This window comes from Mauremys mutica, chromosome 16 (genome assembly GCF_020497125.1).
Source record: "Mauremys mutica isolate MM-2020 ecotype Southern chromosome 16, ASM2049712v1, whole genome shotgun sequence".
Classification (NCBI taxonomy): domain Eukaryota; kingdom Metazoa; phylum Chordata; order Testudines; family Geoemydidae; genus Mauremys; species Mauremys mutica.
In genome coordinates, this window is record NC_059087.1 from 25,033,292 (window position 1) to 25,056,383 (window position 23,092).

A 23,092-nucleotide genomic window follows, 5' to 3' on the forward strand; every position below is an offset into this window, starting at 1 on the left:
ATTGACTTGAGTTGCAGCTGTGCACGCTCAGCATTTCAACAAATCAGCCCATGGAGTCTCAAACCAGGCAAGCTGAAAACGAGGAACACACACTGACTGACTACCTGTGAAAAGTCTGTTCAAGTGACTTGCCCAGCATCACATAGACACTCTGTGGCAGAGGCAGAGAGAGAATCCAGTTCTCCAGGGTAGCATTCAGCTGCCTTAACCATGAAGCCATCCTCGCTCCATTCACTACACACCTCCAACTTCTGCAAGAAATGAAGCAGAGGACCTACAGAGAACAGTGTCCTTCACTACACAACCCTGATTCATTCCCAGAGCAGGCTGAACCAGTGCACTGAATGTGAGGGGTCCTGTGGAGAAAATAGCATGTGCTCATGTAATTAAAGACTTTCATAAAGCATACGCACAAACGGGCCAAATTGAGGTTGTATGGGCAACCTTAACTCTGGTATTCCCTAACTTCGGAGTGCTTGACTTTGCAACCTTAATGTTCTTTTAATGGGGTGTGTGTGTGGCAATGAGACAACTGTAAACTGTGATTGGCACCCTGGAGAAGTTCTGAGTCACCCTTGCCCAGCTGCCAGCATTGTTAGGACATATCCTAAAAGAAGAGGATGCTGAAGAAATCTCTAAGAGAAACCTGCTGGCTTTCAGACCACAGGACAGCAGGGAGATTGACCAAAAGCCTTAGAGCCTCTTTGCCAGCACAAGAAAGGAAACAGGTTGGGTAGGATGAAAAAAAAAAGAAAAGAAAAGAAAAGACTGTTGCCAATATGTAAAGACAGGTGAAAACTCACTGCAGGCTAACTATGAATGAATCAAAAGGGGTTTTCTTTTTTCAATTTCAGTAAACGTGAGCAACTCCCATTGGATCTCTGCCTACCTAGTCATTGGGAGTTGTAGGTGCTCAGCATTTCTGAAGATCAGGCCCCAGATCGCTTGAGTTGGCAAGTCAAAAAACTAAGGTACCCAAAAATCAGTGGCCATCTCTGAAAATGGCGGCTTTAGTGACTTTCCAAAGATCACGCAGGGAGTCTGGTGACAGAGCTCCAGTTCCGTGATGCCCAGTCCTGTGTTTTAGCCACTCTTTCCTGCAAGAAAGAAAAGGATAAAATGCCCCTCTAAGGCAGAGTCCCACCTCTTCCAGCCACAGCTCCTGAATTAGGGGAAGTTGCTGTAGAATCTGCATATGAATGTCTGAGTCATCTCTTCCTTTGCAGACTCAGGTGTCATCAAGGATGGGAAAGGAATGACACCCTGGGCTAGCACCACTATCGGAACAAACCATTGTTTTTCAGTCACGCTGCTGGGGAGGATTGGGAAAAACTTAGCCATGGAATGTGAGTTACACAAAAGAACCCTCCATGTCTCCCACACTGAATCGAGCAGTGGAAGGGTGGCAATTTCAGGCACAGGGTCCAATCCTGCACCTTTGAAGCCAGTGGGGAGTTTTTATGGGAGCAGGAGCAGGCCTATAATGATAGAATGTAAACTACCCACAATGTTAAAAAGGCCTCTTTTTCCACCTAAAAAAGCCCAGAGGAGCAGAGCAGAAATTTAAATAGCAGCTGGGTTCCTAATTTCCACAGGAGGGGGGCTTGGCTGCCACCCCACATGCTGAAAGCTCTCCATTAAAAAAAAACCCCAACAAATATCATTTGGTTCAATATAAAATGAATTAAAGTAAATTAAACTGCAGGAGCCATGTGGCCTACGAAGGCCTCTATTGTTGTACATCTATAAATGGCAGCTTTTCATTTTCACTGCTAAGGAACGACAGCTTGGTGGGTGTGGAATTAGAAGTAAATAAATAGAAAAGACACACTTACTGAAGATTGCAGTTTAGGAAATCCCAGGTGCATGTGAGACTCCCCCATCCCCTCCCCATGTGGCTATTAAACAATCTTTGCTGCTCTTCCAGAGAATGGAATAAAGGGGGAAAAACAAAAAAAGAAAGAGAACGATGCAAAAACGCGTGAGATAAAAGAGAAAGGAACCAGGCTTCCATCCTAGGAATCCTGATTGCTGGAGCCTTTTAAACAATGGATGGGGGCAAATTTTCTTCATAGCATCTTGAAACAGCAGTGCGGCAAAAGGGCTTTCCTGGTCCTGTTTTGTATTACCCATCTTCCCCAGGAGAATCATGGAAACCAGAAGCTCCATTTCAAGAGGGAAAAATAAACACAAGGGGAAAAAATCCAGTGGTTCAATTGTTTTAAAGCACTTTAATGAAATAACAGTATTAATAAATACTTATCACTCCTTTTAAAGATCTACACCCAAATACTCCCAAATTTCCAGGGCATTTAATATGGCCCATTGTGATTTGGGCCCTGGTCCTGAAGAGATTCATGCATGCACCTAAGTCTGTGCCCTTGTGAGTAGTCCCAATAGTAGGTATTCAGCACCTCTGAAAGTCAGGGCCTAGCTATCTCAAGTTGGCCACTCAGGACAGAAGCCCCTTTTGAAAACTTGTAAGTGACTTATCAAAGGACGCAAAGTGTCAGAGATGAGATGAGAACTCAGGAATTCCCGGGTCCCTGGCCTGGATCAGACTACTACTCCATCCCGCTTATCAAACCTCTCATAAAAACCTCTCTTCCCAGTCTGTCCCCCAACCCAAGGATTTTCTACATGCCCAAGAGAAAGAGGAGAATGAGAGCATTGGGGAAAGCCACATAAAGTTCAGAAAAGCCTGGGAACTTTGATGAAGGGTGGGAAAATCTTGAGGAGTGGCCAGAAAAGCCAGAATAGTTTTCGACTCAGAAAGATGGGACTAATCTGAAAGTGACTGGTCTGAAGTCAAACTGAGAAAGATAAAAGGCTATGAATTAGACCCCAGTTAGCAATTTTCACTACAACCATTGCTGAACACCAGAAAGGCACTGCCAGCAAACGCAGGAGAAAATCCCCCTTCTCCCCACCACCTTCTCCATGGTGTTGAACTATATCATCTCTTTCACTGGTGGCATGAGGTTCTCCGTTCCTGATCCTGGTCCTGGCAGCTGGAAACCACTGCTTTGATCAGGAAGAAGAACCAGTAGCACCAGCATTAATCTCATGGCAGCTGAAATAAGCATCTATCTCTCCACTGTGATTTTAAGTGGACATTCCTCTGGTAGCTTTCACCTTGAAGGATCCCAAAGCATTTTGCTACATTAGCCACATATAGATAAGATTCACATCCCCCACCATTAGGCTGTAGCCATCAATGAAATGGAAAGCAGCAGCTGTTTAAATTGCAAACAGCAAGGCCATAATAATAATTTTGGGCAGAAAGTGAAGAATACTATATCCAGCTGACATTGCAAGAGGAGCTGTCAGACTATAAATACCTCGAATGGATTTTGGCCAAACCACAAAGAGTATGTCTACACTGCAAACGGGAGCATGCCTCCCAGCCTGGGGAGACAGACACTTTCTAGGTTCACTTGAGCTAGCATGGTAAAAATAGCCGCATGACTAGCTTTGCTTGAGCTATCTACCCTATGCTTCCAGCTGCAGCACAGTGCCATAGGATCTTCAGTACTCTTAAGTGGATGAGAGCTTGGGTTCTCCTCTACCAATGGGACTTCCAGCATCTCATTGCCCCCTAAAACTACGCTGGGGCGTCAGCTCAGCAAAAAGTGTTCGACTCCATCACTAACAGCACTTCCTGTAGTGAGCTGGGTTTTTCTTAGAGGTCTCCCCTTCAAGTCCGATCCTGCTTAGTTTTTAAGATCAGAACAGATCACAGCCCCAAATGGCTTGATGTAGAGACAAGTAAGTGTGTGTGTGTGTGTGTGTGTGTAAACCCATGATTAAGTGATAGCAACAGAGCCTCAGATGTCAAGGGACAGAGAAACCATCAACAACATCTCAAGACAAAAAGGGACTCAAAAAAAATTGGAGAAATATCACTGTGCAGAAAAAGGTATTAAAAATGAAGCATCTGTGCTGCAAGCCATTATAGGCCCTTGACAGATGTGATCTTACCAGCCTCCCACTGTAGCTGCAAATAAAGACCCAGTCTCTTTCTTCTCCCCCGACAAGGATTAATGAGTACTTGGGATAGCTCTCAGACAAGCAAGCAAAGGCTGTGAACCTTTTCCAGTGCAGCAATTTATCTTGGGATGACTATTCACATCACTTTTTTTGCAAGCTGGATTATGCTCTGACCCAGCACATTAATCTCCCAAAATAAAATAATAACAATAATAGAAAAAAAAAAGAACTGGACAATCGCCAGAGATAAATTAATAACCATCTCAAGTACCCCTGGTGCGCAGGAACAAACAGTTCAACTCCCCTGCCACCCATGTTATTTGTAAGCATAACTATTCCCGCTTTAAAAATTCCCTTTAAGTGCTTTGTCTGAGACTTTCAGTAAGGGATGAGGATAGTAATATCTTGCATTTCTATTGTGTCTTTCGTTCCAAAGGCAACCAAAATTTAACTGATCCACAAGCTCTACTTACCACATCCACCACTGGTGATGGGTTGAGGGTGGGGGCAAGGAGAACATGACAGCTCTAATCGTGAACAGGCACTTTACACAACTGTTTAGGACAGGAAGTGAAAAACATCACTGAGACCTGGTCTACACACAGTTTCAGTATCGACAGAACAATTTCAGTTAGGGGTGCAATTTTTTGCTGAAGTAGTTAAATAGGTACTGCTCCTACTTTGGGTGCAAAGGTGTGGATATAGCTTTTCCCCCTTCCCTTACAAGAATAAGCTATACCCATACAAGGCACCTTCACACCCATATAACTGCATCCACACAGGAAGGAGGTGTTCTACTGCTTCAACCTGTGTGCAGACAAACCTCTAGGGTGATATAAAGTAATTATTTAAGCTGGAACGTTCCCAGAACACCTGGGTTAACACATCTATTCTTGTAAAACAATAAAATAAAAAGAGTGTTACAGGTCTGCAGTGAACACAAGAGCTCAGAACCAGAGTTTCACATCTCATCCAAGAATCACAGCAGCAAAATTTACCCTGAACATGCTGGAGGATTGGATAAGTACTGACTCAGAAGGAAGAATGCCAGCATCTCTGAAGATCAGCCCCTTGGGGGCGTCTCAGGTTCAGTGCCCAAAATTAGAAAGAACTTTTTTTAAACAAACATTCACCTGCCATAAGAACTCAGATGCAACAGCACTGAGATCCTGCATGCACATCAGGAAACCAAATCCATAAAATGATATGGATTCTAAACATGAAGTGACCCTGGCTTGTTTAGTTTCATTGTACACAGTGAATGATGCTAGAATTCAGGTTAAAAAAAAGGAATGGTGAGGGAAGGAAGAGAGATTCGCCTTCCTCTGCAGCATGGGGCACGGGTCACTTTCTGGAGGATTCTCTGCAGCTTGAGGTCTTCAAACCGCAATTTGGGGACTTCGATAACTCAGACATAGGCTAGGGGTTTGTTATAGAAGTGGATGGGTGGGATTCTGTGGCCTGCATTGTGCAGGAGGTCAGACTAGATGATCATAATGGTCCCTTCTGACCTTAAAGTCTATGAGTCTATGAGATTGTATCAATTAATAAGTATATGTATCAGAAAAGTTGCTACCAGCTCTACAGTCGGTCAAAAAAATAACCCAGGAAAATTGGTGCAAAAATTTTATCAAAACTTTCCATGATTTTTTCTTCCCTAACATCACATTTTCATCAAAATTTTGATATTTGAAAAATTTTGACCAGTTCTACTACATACACGGTAAATCAGATTTCTAAAATTCCATTCAAATAATCTAAGGTGTTATCAGTTACACAGATAAGGATGCTTGTCTTCCACAAAGCATGCAATTTTTATCACTTTAATCCACTGTTTTTCCAGCAGAAGGAGGGAGGGAGGGAGGCGGGCGGTTTGTTCACAAAAGGCTAGATAGTGCAAACTGCCCACAGCCTGTAGCAAAGGGCAGGGCTTCACTCTCATCCATTGTTGCTGGCTACAGCCCCACCTCCCCCCTTCCCTTTTGGGGGCAATATGCAGTTATTGGAGGGAGGGAGCCAGCAGCCCCCACCCTACCTTGTACATGGGAGTGAAAATCTGTCTGGTCTTTACACAAACCATGCAAGAGTTTGGGGAAATGGAGACTCCCTTTCCTTTGCACACCCAGCCAAGAACCAAGCAGAATCTGTATCTAACCTCAGAGGCATGGTTTCACTGGGTGGCTCCCATCAGACATGGACCAGGAAGAAAGCGGAGTCCTTTACCTTTGACTTGACAGCCAGAATAATTTTAGGCAGGGCAACGACCAGGCATTTCAAAGAGATGGTTAGATACTTCAGTACGAAGTCCGTGATCCCCACAGTCCACATCAGGTCAAAGAAATCCAGGCTCTCCAGGTTAGGTTTCAGAAATATCAGGCTGAAAAGCAGGACAGCAAGACCCAAACATTAATGAATGGCCCACGATCTGCCCTTCATCAAAGCTCCAGGACAAAGAATGAGCCCAGGGACTCCACCAAACGTGAGCACAGGTTCTTAAGATCAAGTGTAACAGGAGCACGGTCAGCAGGTTAGTCCCTTCCGGCCTGTGACTCATGCCTGGTCTTATCCAGCCCCACTGAGGTCAATGGCTTCAGACTTGCCCATTTTCAGTAAAGGGAACACAGTCATCCACAAAGCCGACGGTGGAAGTTAACCCCTGCACTCCAGGCTGATAAAAGAAACTTCCCTCCAGGGGGGTGTTCCCAATATCAGCAGCTCTGGTGCCCACGTTTTCCCCCTCAATCCTATTCCTGAAGGAAAAGCCACCTACATCTCTCCATCTTTACCACTGGGGAATGATCTGAAACATGCACACTGCTGCAGTTCAGAGCTGCGCTGTGGGTAGTTGCCACTTCTCATTAGGAACAGCACAGGCCAATTCAAGAGCACCATGTGCATAGACCAGCCTTGAAACCCCACAAAAGCACATTCTGGCAAAGGCAGAACTGCTGCCGGGGCAGCATTCTCCACAGCACTAATCTCGCTGGGAATGCAGGGCAGGCATGCGACAAGGGCAGCACCACATCAGGCACAGCAGAATGCTCAGGGCCATTCTGCATGGGGTAACTGCACTGAGACAGTGGCTCGCAAACTTTTGAGGCCAATTAAGCGCTGGGCTCTGTGAATCAGCATCGCCTATTGAAGTGCACGTATTCCAAACCTATAGAAAGGGGAATCCAAGCTCAGTCATGGATTCCAGCAAACACAAATTAGTGGGCGGTGGAGAGCAGTGACCCAGCAGGACTCAGCACGCAGACCCTGCAGCTGCAAAGGATCCATGGGCAGCGGAAACCAGCATGGTTCTGCTTCAGAGAGACAGTAGGCTGGATTCCGGGGTGCCTTGCAAGGCATACATGCCCCACGTGAGGCATTCAGCACAGCAGCTCTCACTGAACAGGAAGGAGCAGGGCATGGGTGCGGTAGGGTCAGAGTATCCACTGCAGCACACACGCTCTGATTAACCCCCGCACCTGCGTTGGGGACACATTAGTGAACGTGCAAGTCTACTTCAGCCATGGGCTAGAACAGCCTTCAGAGAGCAGCAGAAAGATGCCTCTTTTTCCTCCTCCCGCCATCCCCAGTCCAGCAACTCGGGCTGGACACTGAGTTGAATATTTGCTCCCTAGGCAGGACGAGCCTAGCATACTAGTACTTCAGGAAACCACTGCATGGGGTACCAATTAAATCAGGTCCTTCTTCAGCAGTCGCAAGGGGCTTCTTGTCACTATTACTGTCCACCAAGCTCTCTCGTGTGAAAAGCAAAAACTTAACAAAAAGAAAAACCCGAAACAAAAAGCCTGAGCATGAAATTAAAATACTCACAACTCTGGCACAGCGCAACAGGTAAAATTAAACCCTAAAAACAGAAACAAAATCAGAGACTTAAATATTATTGTGGGCTAGGAAAATAAATACACAAAAACAGCAGCAAAATCAGGAAATGAAAAATAACGGAAAGGAACAAAAAGTGAATGGCGATTTCTAACCTCCCAAGCCTGTGCAAGACTCTGGGCCCCACTGCTGCCAGGGTCTCCGCACAGACAGACCTCTCCATCCACACGGAGCACTGCGTGGGGGATCAGGCCTTGGTGTGGAACTCTCTGTCAGCCGTTGCAATATATTTAACCCTTTTGCCTCAACTCACCACTCCCCAAACACAGGGGCACAATGTTCCTGTTTTGCTGGAACCCTTTGAACTAACCTGCCCCTCTCCCAGCCCAACTCTGCTGTCCCTTTCCAAATCTGCCTGGCCTCATCAGCTCCCCCACACCCCCATCTCACCTTCCAGCTCCCCCACATCTCCATCATCTTCATCAGCTCCCCCACACCCCCATCTCACCTTCCAGCTCCCCCACATCTCCATCATCCTCATCAGCTCCCCCACACCCCCATCTCACCCCCCTGCTCCTCAGAGCCTCCCAGCAGCCCCCTTCCTGCCTTCTGTTTCCCGGCTGCCCACTATGGCAGCCTTTCCAGCACATTCTCCCAACTTGTTCCTCCTGTTCCACTCTGACCCAATCCTTCCCTCCGGAGCCTCTGAACTGCAACTTTCCCTCATAGTCCCATCACTCATCTGCTTCCACTCTGATTCACACTACAGCAGCCCCTTCACTCCAAACACCCAGGCAGAATCCCAGATGAGAGTCACATTTTTTTTAAATAAAATAATTCAGAGTGTTGGGGTCAAATTAAACTCATTTTTCTCCAAGCAACAGTTAAAGACACAGGTATTTCTAATAACTGCTCATGATAAATTTGGTTTAATAATGTAAATTCAGTTGGGTGCCACGGTTCTGAGCATACAATGGTTCTACCATTTAATATGATTTTTTCCAGGGAAGAGCTGGTTCTATTACTACTGCCTTATCCCAATTAAAAATGGAAAGGCTCTACCTGTGATCTCATCTAAGCTATTATAGCTCATCCGATGCAAGACTGTTCAATACAATTTATATTCCAACGATTTCTTGAATATATACACTTCCAAACCTCAATCAGTGGGACTCCCACAACTTCCCTTGGGAAATTTCCACAGGGGAACAGATCTCATTGTCAGACCAATTTTCCTAACGTTTGGCCTAAATTTGCCTTTGCATCATTTCACCTCATCTATCCTGGTTACACTTGCTTAGCCTAACTCCAATAGCTTCATGGCATTTAATTCTTCCTTTATCATTGTAATAAGAGATTGACCCCAACCAAAACCCTGGATGTTTACAACCCTCAGCTTCAGAAGAGTTGAGCTCCATAACTAAATTTGGAGACTAGCCCCTATTTGCACCAGATCCAAACACCCCCAAATGCTGGGAACATTTGGCTCTGGATCCAAATCTAAACGTTACTACTCAAGTCCATCTTTAGTAACAGAATAAAAGCCTGATACACAGCAATGGAAAGAAGCCATTGTGGGAAGGGAAAATGAAGGTCAGTATTCTCATCTGGTTCCAGCAAACTGGCTCTCTATATCTCAATTACACCATAATAGAAAATCCCAGCTTCCACGGGCAACAAGTAACCCGTATGCTTTTCCTCCATTTACCGTACCAGAGATGGCAGATTCCATGGAACTACACTCGCATCTCCCAAAAATGTGAGAGAAGGTGGGCAACCTCTTTTCCACCCTGGCAATTACTACCTGTTTCCACCAGGTAGGATTTACCACATGCCCACCTGTTGTATAGCTGCTGGGAGCTGAAAGTGTAAAGCAAGTATAAGGTATTTCCCAGGAGGAAGGCCAGGATCCAGAAGACAATCAGCACCGACCTCTTCTCCTGAGCACAAACAAGAGGCAGACAAGACAGATTCAAAAGTCTAAAGGGAACATGCATATTGTGCACCCAAGCCTTTAACTGCTGAAAAATGTGAGACCAACCCAGGGGACAGACACACACTTCTAAGCATTCAGTAATTAGTTATTTACATGGGAGTGAGACATAAAAATAGGCAGCAAGGTACAGACATAGATAAACAGGACCAGAATCAGCTCTCATTTAGTTTGTCAAGCAGAGTTACTCCACCGAAATCAAGAGAATTACCCTGGCAGAAAGGGAGAGTCAGACCCACATAACCCAGTTTTCAAGGGTGGGTGCCTCAACAGGACATCCAAATCCTGCATGCTTACACTCAGCTTGATAAGGAGGAGCAGATACGCTGTACCATAGGTTTGAGCTTCCATAGGCAGGAGCTGGATGGCCTTATCAGGGGACACATTTGATAACTGGACCTATCACATCTAAACATGTAGCTTTAACAAAAAAACCCACCTAAACTCTTTTAGACCCTCATCATATCTAGAACATACTGCATAGAGCATGAATGGACAGTGTTTGGATGCAGGAAGGTTTCAGTGCATGTGATTTATAATCAAGAAACAACTGAACAAATGAAAGAACCAACAGTAACTTAAATTCTACATCTGTGAAGATGGGAATGAATGACACGATATTAGATCCTAAACTCAGCACGTGTGAAGGTCTGAAGGTTATCTCCTCTGAGCCTTGGACCAGCGTAATTTTGAGAAGGGAATTCCACATTTGGGAGGGAAAACGAGAAAGAATTTTTTGGGCAGGTTTATTTAGTAAAAATGCGGCTCTTTGAAGCTGTTCAGAGGAATGCTAGATTGAGTCTTCAAGCAACTGGATTAACGGACAGGGTAAGGTTAGGCAGACAAATGTGCAAGACAGAGATAATTAACACCTAGTTGTGCAATTTATCCCATCAGTCTGCATTTTGTCACATTTATTTCATTACCATGTGTGTATAATTATATATTTATGCCACTCACATATCATCTATATGATAATGCAGCCCCAACCCGGCCCTGCAATGCTGTTGAGATATCCCAATGAGGCTATAAACCAAGAAGCCAATTGGTTTATTTAAGATGTAACCAGAACACCAAGCATATTAATAAGTAATACTTCTATAGCGTCTTCCATCTGAAAATCTCCAAGCTCTCTGTAAGCGTTAATGAATTAAGCCTCACCGCACCCTGGCGAAAGGGGCATTATCACTTCCATTGTTACATATAGGGAAAATGGGGCACAGAGCTTGAAGTTGCACTACAAGTCAGCAGCAGGGCCAGGAATAGAAACCAGTACTGATTTTTCATTCTCTAACCACTATTCCTGCAAGACAGGGAGGCTGTGTGGGGGCAGGGAGGGAACAGAGTATTCATATATGCAAAGAAATCTGTGCACATTCATTGTTTCATCCACAAAGTGCAAGACAAGATCTGGCATCAGCATTATTTAGCATATTAAGAGCAATGTCTCAGAACACCATAGAGCAAGATACTGGACTCACCTTCAAAGAGACCTGTTCTCGGAGAGCTGAGTTAGCATATGCAAATGTGCTGGCCATACCAATGCACACAGCAATCCCTGCAAGGAAAGACACCCGTCAAACAGCTGTTGAGCCAGGGAGGGGGTATTCACATTGTTAAATTATTTTATAGTCAACATTTTAGGTTTAAAACAAACAAACAAACCCAACACCTGTAATTGCTGGATATAGTGGGGGATGCTAACACACTGACCGCTAAGCTCTGGAGAGCGGGATTAGGATCACAAGCCAAATTAATGTGAATGCATCGTGGCCATTTCCAGTGCGTATATGCCCAGAAGCACAAGCTGCCACACAGTTTGATACAATACTGAAGAAACAGGCAGCCTCTGTTCATGAGAGACCCAGGAACACAATAGCAAAGGTACTGCAGGGTATGGCTGAATTGCACAAACAGAGCTAGGAAAGGAGGGAAGACTGGAATAGCAGCTGGTTCTGCAGATCAAGACTGAGGTGCACTGGCCAAGCTGTGTTGTGACCCAGGGCTGAGGGGTGCTGCAGGCAAGGACTGATGTGCGGAGAGGCGGCTTGCACATTATGGCTTCCTCTAGCTAGCGATATCAGTGTCCATAAAGACAAATATTCACCAGACAGTTACATACGCCATCTACTAATGAACATTTAAAAGGGGATGCCCAATTCCCATTCAAATTAAAGGAAATTGGGTGCCTGAATCCTTTAGGCAGCTTTGAAAAATCTCAGATGTAAAGTTTAACTGGTCATCCCATCTCCCAACTACCATCCTTCCAGCCAAGCACGATTCGAATCCCTTCCGAGACTTTCAGCGCCACACAAGAGCTGACCAGCAGAGGCTGCTATAAGCATTCTCATCCCACCTCTGCCCTGGAGAGCTGAGTGAGGATTCTTCACCGTGTTCTCAGCCCCTGGTCGAGAGGGGCAGGGAGAGAGACCAAGGCAAAGAGCAGAACAAGAGTCTGCCACATGGCAGGACAGGACATCAAACATGGGCCTCTCTCAACTGTAACAGCTAATAATGAAATTAAAGGGGAAGAAAAGGCCCAAAGACAGGTAGCGTCACCCCTGTCCGCCTGGGTACCCTTTGCCCACTGAATTTGATACCTCTAAGAATTCTTACAGAGACAAACACAGTGGACACTGCGGCAGGACCCAGCTGCTGAACCAACCTTGGAACCAAATGAAGATGGTGAGTTGGTTGCTTACCAAGCTTATGCTGGAAACAAACTTTAGCCAGGAGTATCAGGATGAAGGGAAGCCCCTTCTGGAGCCAGCAAATCACAGCCTTCAGCTCCGAGAGGGCAGGCGCAGGAGTCCCAGGCTGGTCCTCAGGATTGTCTTCTGCGTGTCCGTGGCGGTCTCCACTAGCCATGTGCAGCAGAGAGGATCCCCGATGGTGGCCATGGTGATAGTGATGGGGCTGCTGCCGGTGGTGGAATGGAGCTCCTTCTGTTCGGCTGGCCCCTTCTTCCCTTGGGGCTGGCATCTGAATGAACACATCCCCGCCTCCTGCTGAGGAACCCAGGACCAAACCTGACTGGAATGGGGTAGCTGGGATGGTACCAGATGGGATGCCTGCCAGCCCTGAGAAAAGCTGCTGGGGTGAGGGAGTTTCGGCCTTCAAACCTTCGAAAACTCCACCTTCATCCACGCTGGTCTCAGAACTGACTGTCTGACTCCGGCTTCTGCAATGAGGAGAGAGACCCCCACAGTGGGAACCATCAAACAACCGGCTGTGCACTGGGAAAGGCATCCTCCTGATTCTCCAGAACAGCAAGGCTGGATTTGATTCACCTTGGCATGGCTGGAGTCATTAGGCAGTTCAATTGTGCTGGTCAAATAGTGTTGCTTTCTCCCATCCCTCAAATGGGTCATAAAGTTCCTGAGCTCCTCGCTGGGTTTTTAGATCAGAGTTGGAGTGTTCCCAAAAACAGCCCAGTTACAGGCCAAATTAAAACTCTACATCATCTCTAAAATGGTTTTGACGGTAAACACGTGGTGTATGCAAAACACCGTGTGCAGTGGTGTACATTTGTTATCGGTATGAATCTGGGATGGCCACACTACTCACGAGTGAATTAACTGTGTCATCCCAAATAAATGACCTAACTGCTCCGGTTGCCAGGCTCTTCCCACTTTATTTAACGGTGGCCAACTGCCATCCTGGCACTGTGTGGAAAGCCAAATGATAACAACATGGGGTAAATCAGCCAGAAGGAGCTACTTCCCTGTCACATGACCCAACAGGGTGTTTAAGGGAAGAGAATGCCCACCTGCATTTGTTTTGGTGTTACATATGAATTTTGTGTTTCACTGATAAACTGTGCCCTGAGGCAAGGGTCTGAAACAGACTTGGGCACAGCATCCGTTCCTTCCTGTGCTGGGGAGACAGCCCACCAGCCTACAGAGAGTTTCCAAGAGGCGGCTCAGGAATCTCATTATTTCTTCCTAATGCCACATGCCCAGGGAAAATATGCTCCGTTTGTCTGTACTCAGTGGCATGGCTCTACAGTGAATGTATGGAAGGTATGACCCCATGTGGCAGTGGGAACAGAGGGGACAATTCCCAAAGCAAGTCGCTAGCCAAGAAAATGCCCAGTGCAAAGTAAACACTTGTTAACACTGAGAGAGAGAGAGAGAAAAAAAAGAATAACTATAAAGATCAGCAATAGGTCGAACCCACAAATAGACACTCAGTGCAGCACTACAGTCTCTCTGGATCCTAATCCCTGGAAGCCTCCAACTTTAGAAACAGTGCTCACGAGCTGAGATTACACAGGTACATACACAGTGCCCGCACCTTCCCGTAGCCGGTCTCCCCCCCGAGCCCATAACCCTCCCTAGACCTCTTACTCGGCACAGCTTTGAATTTCATCTTGCTCTGGAACCAGCTCCAACTCCCTCTTGGGCACTTCCCCACTAAGCAAGCTCCAAACAAGGCTTTTCATAGTCACACCCCACTCCCAGAGTCTCTGTGCAGGCACCCGCAAGGAATCAAAGCAACCAGACACTGTACCATTTTCTGTGGTTCAGAATTAACCAGATACATACTGGATGACACACTTAATGCCCCGAATCAGGGTTGGACACAGAAGCGACACCAGTAGCAATTCTGTATTTATCTCCAAAAAACATAAACATAGACAATATAACGTACCTGGGGCAGGTCCATATGCCAATCAATTACATTGATGTTGTTTGGAACAATGCTGTTAGGATACATGACTATTCCTTCACCAGGGAAGAGGTTAACTAGCTACATAAGGGATACTGTGAAGGTAAACATTATGGGTGAAATCTTGGCTCTGCTGAAGTCAACAGGAGCTTTGCCACTGACTTCAATAGGGCCAGTATTTCACCATATTTTTTTTTAAATAATCCTTGCCCATGTTAGTGATAATACTTTATTGTATTAAAATGAAAGAGTTTTTAGAGTCCACTTTACTTTACTTACTTTTTGCATTTGATAATGGTACAAATCCTGAATTTGTACAGCACCTTTCAACCTAATCAATCCCAAAGTGCTTTACACATTTTTTACTGACTGAGGACAAGCCTCACCTCATGTCAGAAGGTCCATGCAACATCCTATGAACCACTCAGCTCCCAAAACATCTGTTCCAGTGCTCAGCCCACACACAGACTACATGCCAGGTAGCATCATGGGAAGTGTGAGGTGACAAAACTAGAGGTTGGCCAAGAACATAAAAATAATTTAACAGAAATACATGGCCTGTCTCTTTTGCACTAACATGAAGAGTTACCTTCCTGTCAGAATTTGAACAGAAGACCAGACTTAACCTGCTCTTGTGAAAAGTGTTATGGAATAATTAATGATCACAAATGGTCAGGATCTTTTGCTTCACATTTCACTTGACAGACATTTCCTTCAACTCCACAGAAAAATGAGACTGGTTAGTTTCACTTTTGTTTCTGATTAATTTAATTTCCCCATTCTCTAGCCCAAGAAAAAATTAACATTGAAAACTACCACCACAACAAACCTGTGTTCACTGAAGTTATAAAAAAAAGATTAAAAATAAAGTAGGCATACCGTTATCTATCCATGTACAAAGGGATAAATCCTGGTTTACAGAAGGTCTCAGGGACCATCCAAAATCTTCATAAAATTTGGGGGGGTGCTAACCAAAAGTTTCAGTCTACTGAAGCACCTAAGCTCCAGGGAGCTGCAGTTAAGTTCTTGAGGAGTTCCACAAGAACATCTCAAGAACACAGCTGTCGAGGACCTCCACTCCTGCAGAGTTCACTTCCAAATCTTCAGCACTTAGGATCCCCACAGGACAACAGCCTGAAGTCCTCCTATGGAGTTTAGAAGTGCCACAAAAGCCAGTACAATCTTGAGGGACATAACTCTGGCTTATCTGAAGTTTGGTTATCAGGAGTTTAAGCTAGGCTGAATTTGAAAAATGTTTAACTGTATATACACAAAACTAAATGTTGGGCCTAAACTATGTTGACTCTGTCTCTTTAATACACAAACTGTAGGAACCGCGGCCCACGCCGCTTCCCACCACCCCATTGGCCTGGGACGGTGAACCACAGCCAGTGAGAGCCGCGACTGGCCGAACCTGCGGACACGGCAGGTAAACAAACCGGCCCAGCCCGCCAGGGTGTTTACCCTGGCGAGCCGCGTGCCAAAGGTTGCCGACCCCTGCTGTAGCTTTTACCTTCCAAAAAGATATGAAATACACCAAACAAATTAATCAGAATATTGCCTGTTGGAGAGGAATGTGGAAGAAACGAGGGAGGAAAGAAGACTTACCTTTCCGGAGGAAGGCTATCAGTGTTGCTGCTGTGCCGTCTCTGCATTTTCCTTAACACCTTGAAACACAGCACACTCAACATTAACGTTGCAGATCAGCAATCCCCAGGGGGACTAGTAACAAAGGCCCAGAGGGTCGGAGAGCTGTGACACCCATTCACCCAGTGACATGGTTGGCAAAAATCACCTGCTTCTCTGAACAGTGGTTCAGGAGTGTATCAGTTTTTTAGAACACTACCAAAAAAAACAACAACTCTTGAAAGGTTTTCCGCTGACATTTGGTAGCGCACAGAAATAGCTCTCCAGTCAGGGCAGGAAGGAGCCAGATCACATTCTACAGCACCAGGAACAAAGTTGAAAGTCACATGGACTTTAGAATCCTACGATGAAATGATCCGAGAAGGGACTCCAGGCCAACCGACAGTAACCCTAGATGTGACATACGAACTGGCTGTTTGTTGTCTAGGAATAAGATCTTTTCCTCCTCCTCTTCTGAAGGAGATTGCAGGGCAATGTGAAGCACACAGGAGAGGGGAGAAAAAGTAATATTTTATAAAAAATGCAGTCACATCAGGGCAACACAGTTTTATTTTTTGCTACATAGTGCATCCCTGGTAAATCACATAATTCACACTAGCAAACTCTCCAGGCTTTTCTTAAATATGTGCATGTATGAAAGATCAGATCTTTTGGGCACTGTCAAGTTATTTATAAACTAGGGTCTGGAGTAGGAGAAGAATAAGCACAGAGATTATAATAACCTGAAACCCTTGGCTATAGTAGCCTGTCACAGAATTGGGATGAGGTTTTATTCATTTTTTATTCTCTTTCCAGCAGCAATTTTGAGTCCATGAAACTATTTTTTTTAAATAATCATTCTGAAAGGAGAAACAAATGTGTCATCACTTTAGTATCAAAGTGCCACACAGACATGAATGAGGAAAGCTAACATGATTACCCCATTTTACTGCAGGGGAAACTGAGGCACTGAGAGGTTTGGGGGCTTTTTGGTTTTTTTTAAGTGACCTGCCAAGGGTCAAATTGACAGTTTATAAGAGAGTTGGAAATAGAACCATTAAATCCTTATTTCCAATTCTATGCAATCCTTCACTGAGATTTTTTTTCAACATCACTTAATTTAATTGTTTTTCCTTAATTTTTCAAGGTTTCGTTATATGTACACCTCTACCCTGATATAACGCTGTCCTCGGGAGCCAAAAAATCTTACCGCGTTATAGGTGAAACCGCATTATATCGAACTTGCTTTGATCCGCCGGAGCACGCAGCACCCCGCTGCCCAGAGCACTGCTTTACTGCATTATATCCAAATTCGTGTTATATTGTGGTAGAGGTGTATATTAGTTACATATAGGATGGATCAAAATTAATTATTTAAAAAAATAAATCTATTAAAAAAATCAGATTTTTTAATTTAAATTAAATACAAGGGGTTTTTTTAAAATAAATAAACCTATACATTTGAAACTGAGAACCTAAATTAAAACTTTTGGGCTTAATGTATCAGAAACATTTAAATTAAATAAAAAATAACAGAACATGTTTGCTGTCAAGTTTTAAAGAAAGTCATGCCACTAAGCTGGTGGAAGTCACTGGCTAAACACCTGGAACATTTATTGAAATGCTAATCAAGCTTTTGGGAGCAGTAGCCCCTTCTGCAGGTGCAGAGAGAATGTTTGGCCTTGGCTACACTGGCACTTTACAGCGCTGCAACTTTCTCACTCGGGGGTGTGAAAAAACACCCCCCTGAGCGCAGGAAGTTACAGCGCTGTAAAGCGCCAGTGTAAACAGTGCCCCACCACTGGGAGCGCGGCTCCCAGCGCTGTAAGCTAATCCCCACGGGGAGGTGGAGTACCTGCAGCGCTGGGGAGTTCTCTCCCAGCGTTGGCGCCGCGACCACACTCGCACTTCAAAGCGCTGCCGCGGGAGCGCTCCCGCGGCAGCGCTGTACAGCTGCAAGTGTAGCCATGCTCTTTGTTTCAGTTGTATAAACTGGTTCAACTGAATGACTAGTTCATTCAGAGTTAAGAAACCAATTGGGAAGTTGAAAAAGCAAGAAAGCTTGTTTTCCTCTTCCAATCTCAAAATAAAAACTAGGTGTGTGTGTGTGAGAGAGATCTACTAGTTCTAAAATCTTGAAGGACATGGTAACCAGAAACAAATCAGTTCAGTTAACTAATTATAGACAATACTTCCTATGTTTAATAAAACAGTTTGTTTTAAATGCAAAACATGTTTTGATGAGCTTCTTGATAAACTTTTTTTCTTATGTATCCAGCACATGTAAAGGTAGTTTTTAGTTAATAAAAGAAAATTAAAATGCTGTTTATGTGCATTTTAACTGAATTTTCATCCAAATAGAGCTGACACAAATCACAAGTAAAAATGAATGATTAACTAGTAAATAAGACATGCATTGTTTATCATTTTCTAACCTAATCAAAAATGTAAAAATTAAGAACCTGAATAAATTTAAGTTAAACTAAACAATTGCTTAAATAAATGTGTATAGACATTGTGTATCCTCCAGACTAGCAATAAGAAGCACCACATTTAGATAAAGGCTATATTTAAGCTGCAAATCAACATGTTTTAATGGGAACCAACCAAGGAGAATGAACCTCTCTTTAGGAAAATAACTAGAAAGTACAAATACAAAACATGATTAAAATCTGTGATTTGAATCAAGGTTTCCTGCTTGCTGACTTAAATCACAATTAAAATCAGTGACTTAAATCACTTTGATTTAACTCAATCCACCCTGGTAAACACATACCTCTATTCTGTAAGGATATACCGCAGTTGTTCTGGTGATATTTCCCAACTCTCCCTCAAATATCCTAACATGTTTGACGTGTAGCCTATACTTCGTGGGAAGCTATAGAAGAAGAAGAAAAAAAGATTTAACTTCAAAAATTTTCTGCTCATTTTGCCTATGTTGCCATATTCCTCATCCCTCATTCTTTATTCCTAAAGCCCCACATGGAAACAGAATAAAACATTTCTTTGGCAGAGAAGCAAAAGGCCATGCAAATTGTATCCTGGTCCTGCAACTTACGACACGTGAGCCAACGGATGCACATATAGGGAAGTCAGTGAGGCTAGGTGCAGGCAAAGGAGTCCACCTGTGCATTGTAAGATGCAGGAGTAGGATCAAAATAAATATTTTGCATGAACCTTTCCTCCCAAAGCATTTCACAAAATTATAAGATACACATACCCACCCCCACCTCCCCACATATACATCCCAACACTGAAATGTAGCCAGCTCAGAGGTGGAGCTAAGTGACAAACCAATGAGGAGAGAAGAGATATTTTGGCTAGAATACAGAAGCAGATGCCTGTACTATTAAAGAGTACCACAGGATTTTGATATCTACAAAACCCAGAGAGGACCTTGGTTTTTAAAGCCTGATCCTGAAGATTACAGTCTGCTGTGTGTGTCTTCAGAAGGATGAAGGGCTGGATAAGAGTCAATAGCAAGAAGAGGAATTAGAGCGAGAGCGAGAGAGTTGGGAAAAACCACAAATTGCATAGGAACATGGCTGAAACGACATTATACAGAGCGTACACAGATGGGCTGACGGACTCATGAGCTCCAAGGAAGTAATTCCATTCAGGATCTTTGGTGACACTCTAACCACAAGCACTGTTCTGATTACAAACATCTTCTTTGTAATTCATGGCAGCCCTTTGATTAGATACATTTTTGAATCCAAGGTTGTGTTTTAGGATTCAGAATATATTATAAAAGATACCCCTCTCTGCCCCCTCCCCTGCAAATAAAATTGAAGCTGCAATTACGGTGGCAATACTTAGCATTTTAACAACAATTTACTTTTTCTCCCGCCAGATGCTGTGTAAATGTTAACCCATTCTTCCAACTCCCCTGCAAGCTACATACACAATATCACCCCCATCTTACACATGGAGTGAGACAGAGAGAGATTAAGTGACTTGCCCAAGGCCTCAGTCTGATCCGTGCAAGCAGATTCCTGTGCCTATGCACAGCCACGGAGCTCCATGTTATAGCAGAGATCTGCCCATGTAGGTCTGATCGCAGAATGAGAGCAGAAGTCAGTGAGAGAACTCAGGAGTTCCTGACATCCCCCTCCCACTGAGCTCAGTCTATTGGGGCTCCACTAGCTTGTGCTATGGAGTGACTATCCATCACTTTGTCTTTTCAAATGTTTTCCCCTACCTAAGCCAAGTGTGGTCCTTCGCAAAGTGAATTCCTTTTAGGTATCAGCCATAGTGGGGGCAGTGAAGAGAACCCCAAAGGGTTAGGAGCCACGATTCCCTAGGGATCCAATAGGACAGCTGATCTTTGGCCTTGTACACAGTATTACAAACCTAAGGCCAGATACCATTGGGGTAAATGTCATCTCAAAAGACACCTAACTAGGGCTGTCAAGCAATTAAAAAAATTAACTGCACTGTTAAACAATAATAGAATACCATTTGTTTAAATATTTTTGGATGTTTTCTACATCTTCAAATATATTGATTTCAATTACAACACAGAATACAGTGTACAGAGCTCACTTTTTATTTGTTTGATTACAAATATTTGCACTGTAAAAAAAGAAAAAGTATATTTCAATTCACCTATTACAAGTACTGTAGTGCAATCTCTTTATAATGAAAGTTGAACTTACAAATGTAGAATTAGGTACAAAAATAACTGCATTCAAAAATAAAACAATGTAAAACTTTAGAATCTGCAAGTCCACTCTGGCCTACTTCAGCCAATTGCTAAGACAAACAAGTTTGTTTACATTTACGGGAGATACTGCTGACTGCTTCTTATTTACAATGTCACCTGAAAGCGAGAACAGGCGTTCACATGGCACTGTTGTAGTCGGCATCGCAAGATATTTTATGTGCTAGATGCACTAAAGATTCATATGTCCCTTCATGCTTCAGCCACCATTCCAGAAAACATGCATCCATGCTGATAACAGGTTCTGCTCAATAATGATCCGAAGCAGAGCAGATCGATGCATGTTCATTTTCATCATCTGAGTCAGATGCCACAAGCAGAAGGTTGATTTTCTTTTTTGGTGATTTGGGTTCTCTAGTTTCCGCATCGGAGTGTTGCTCTTTTAAGACTTCTGAAAGCATGCTCCCTACCTCGTCCCTCTCAGATTTTGGAAGGCACTTCAGATTCTTAAACCTTGGGTTGAGTGTTGTATTTATCCTTAGAAATCTTACATTGGTTCCGTCTTTGCATTTTGTCAAATCTGCTGTGAAAGTGTTCTTAAAACAAACATGTGCTGGGTCATCATCCAAGACTGCTATAACATGAAATATATGGCAGAATGTGGATAAAACAGAACAGGAGACATGCAATTCTTCCCCAAGGAGTTGTCACAAATTTAATTAATGCATTATTTTTTAACGCGCATCATTAGCATGGAATCATGTCCTCTGGAATGGTGGCCGAAGCATGAAGGGGCATACGAACATTTAGCATATCTGACACATAAATACCTTGCACCACTGGCTACAAAAAAGTGCCATGAGAATGCCTGTTCTCACTGTCGGTTGACACTGTAAATAAGAAGCAGTCAGCAGTATCTCCCGTAAATGTAAACTTGTTTGTCTTAGCAATGGGCTGAACAAGAAGTAGGACTGAGTGGATTTGTAGGCTCTAAAGTTTTGCATTGTTTTGTTTTTGAGTGCAGATATGTAACAAAAAAAATCTACATTTGTAAGTTATACTTTCATGGTAAAGAGCTTACACTACAGTACTTGTATGAGGTGAACTGAAAAATAGTATTTCTTTTGTTTATTATTTTTACAGTGCAAATATCTGTATTTAAAAAATATAAAGTGAGCACTGTACACTTTGTATTCTGTAAATCAATATATTGAAAATGTAGAAAATCATCCCAAAATATTTAATAAATTTCAATTGGCATGCTACTGTTTAACAGTGCGATTAATCACAATTAATTTTTAATTGTAGTTAATTTTTTGGAGTTAATCGCATGAGTTAACTGCAATTAATCAAAAGCCCTATACCTAACTTAAACACTGAATGATTGAGTTGTGTCTGGATTTGGCAGTTCCACATCATGTTGTGACATATGGTAATTTTGCACCTGCAGTGCCATGTGCACACTAGCATTTATATCAGGAAAAAACAAATCAGGCTACATACATCTTGCTAACAGAGGACTTTGGATTGTCAAAGATTGCACAGTATTCAAGTGTTCACATCACAGGCAAAGAGTACCATACTAATTAGGTATAAGAACAGAATGCTCTAATGGGTCATATTTGAAAAAGTACTGTTTTTATTTTTATTATTTGTATTTCAGTACTAACTAGAAGCCCCAGTCAAGGACTAAGACCCCCATTGTGCTAGGCGCTGTACAAATACGGAATAAAAAGCAGACATTCAAACCTTGTCTGTTTATTATGCAGACACACACATAGGCCTGTCCCTATGCCTCACAATACATTGCAATTTGAAGCTAACCTAACAAGGTTCCGGCTGCCGAGTGTTTGATTTGATATGGAATGACTGATATTTTCTCTGGCTGTGCTCAGATTTCCCCAGCTATTCTGAGATTTGAAAAATGAAATTTACGATGAAAGAGGCGGCTAAAGAATTGCATGGGGGGGGGGAGGAGAGGAATTTCCCCCTTCTTTGAACGCAGCAGCACAATAAACACCGATACCGCATAGTCACCATCCCATCATCCCTTTTCCACTGCAGTATTTCACTGCACACAGAACACACCGCGTTAGACAGGAGGAGGACAAACAGCACAGCGCTCCTTTACCTACCCTCACAATCCAGCCATCACAGGGTCCACCATCCAAACCCTGCCAAGCCAACTGGAATAAACAAAGCCACCCACGTGACGGGCGACTTCCGATTCCCCCCACCTCTTCCAGGAGAGACACAAAGTAACTTCTTTCCTCCCTCCCTCCCTCCGCTCCCGCAGCCTATCAGGCGGGGGCAGCTGG

General features: G+C 43.8%; 1 protein-coding gene across 6 annotated transcripts in view; it reads right to left on the reverse strand.

Moving 5' to 3' along the window:
- RNFT2 (ring finger protein, transmembrane 2) overlaps window positions 1–23,031 on the reverse strand; it is a 58,978-nt gene extending 35,947 nt beyond the window's left edge. For 3 of the 6 annotated variants that reach the window (XM_044989478.1, XM_044989477.1, XM_044989475.1), the window contains exons 1-7: window positions 22,910–22,949; window positions 18,888–18,989; window positions 16,094–16,585; window positions 12,517–12,995; window positions 11,296–11,372; window positions 9,661–9,761; window positions 6,214–6,367 (exon numbers count right to left, since the gene is read on the reverse strand). In XM_044989478.1, coding sequence (XP_044845413.1) covers window positions 6,214–6,367; window positions 9,661–9,761; window positions 11,296–11,372; window positions 12,517–12,995; window positions 16,094–16,176 — 894 coding nt within the window. In that variant the 5' untranslated portion in view covers window positions 16,177–16,585; window positions 18,888–18,989; window positions 22,910–22,949. Of the gene's footprint in view, window positions 1–6,213; window positions 6,368–9,660; window positions 9,762–11,295; window positions 11,373–12,516; window positions 12,996–16,093; window positions 16,884–18,887; window positions 18,990–19,169; window positions 19,187–22,909 lie in introns of those variants that run through there. The other 3 variants (XM_044989480.1, XM_044989481.1, XM_044989476.1) reach the window with 3 other exon arrangements.
- Window positions 23,032–23,092: the final 61 nt, after the last annotated feature.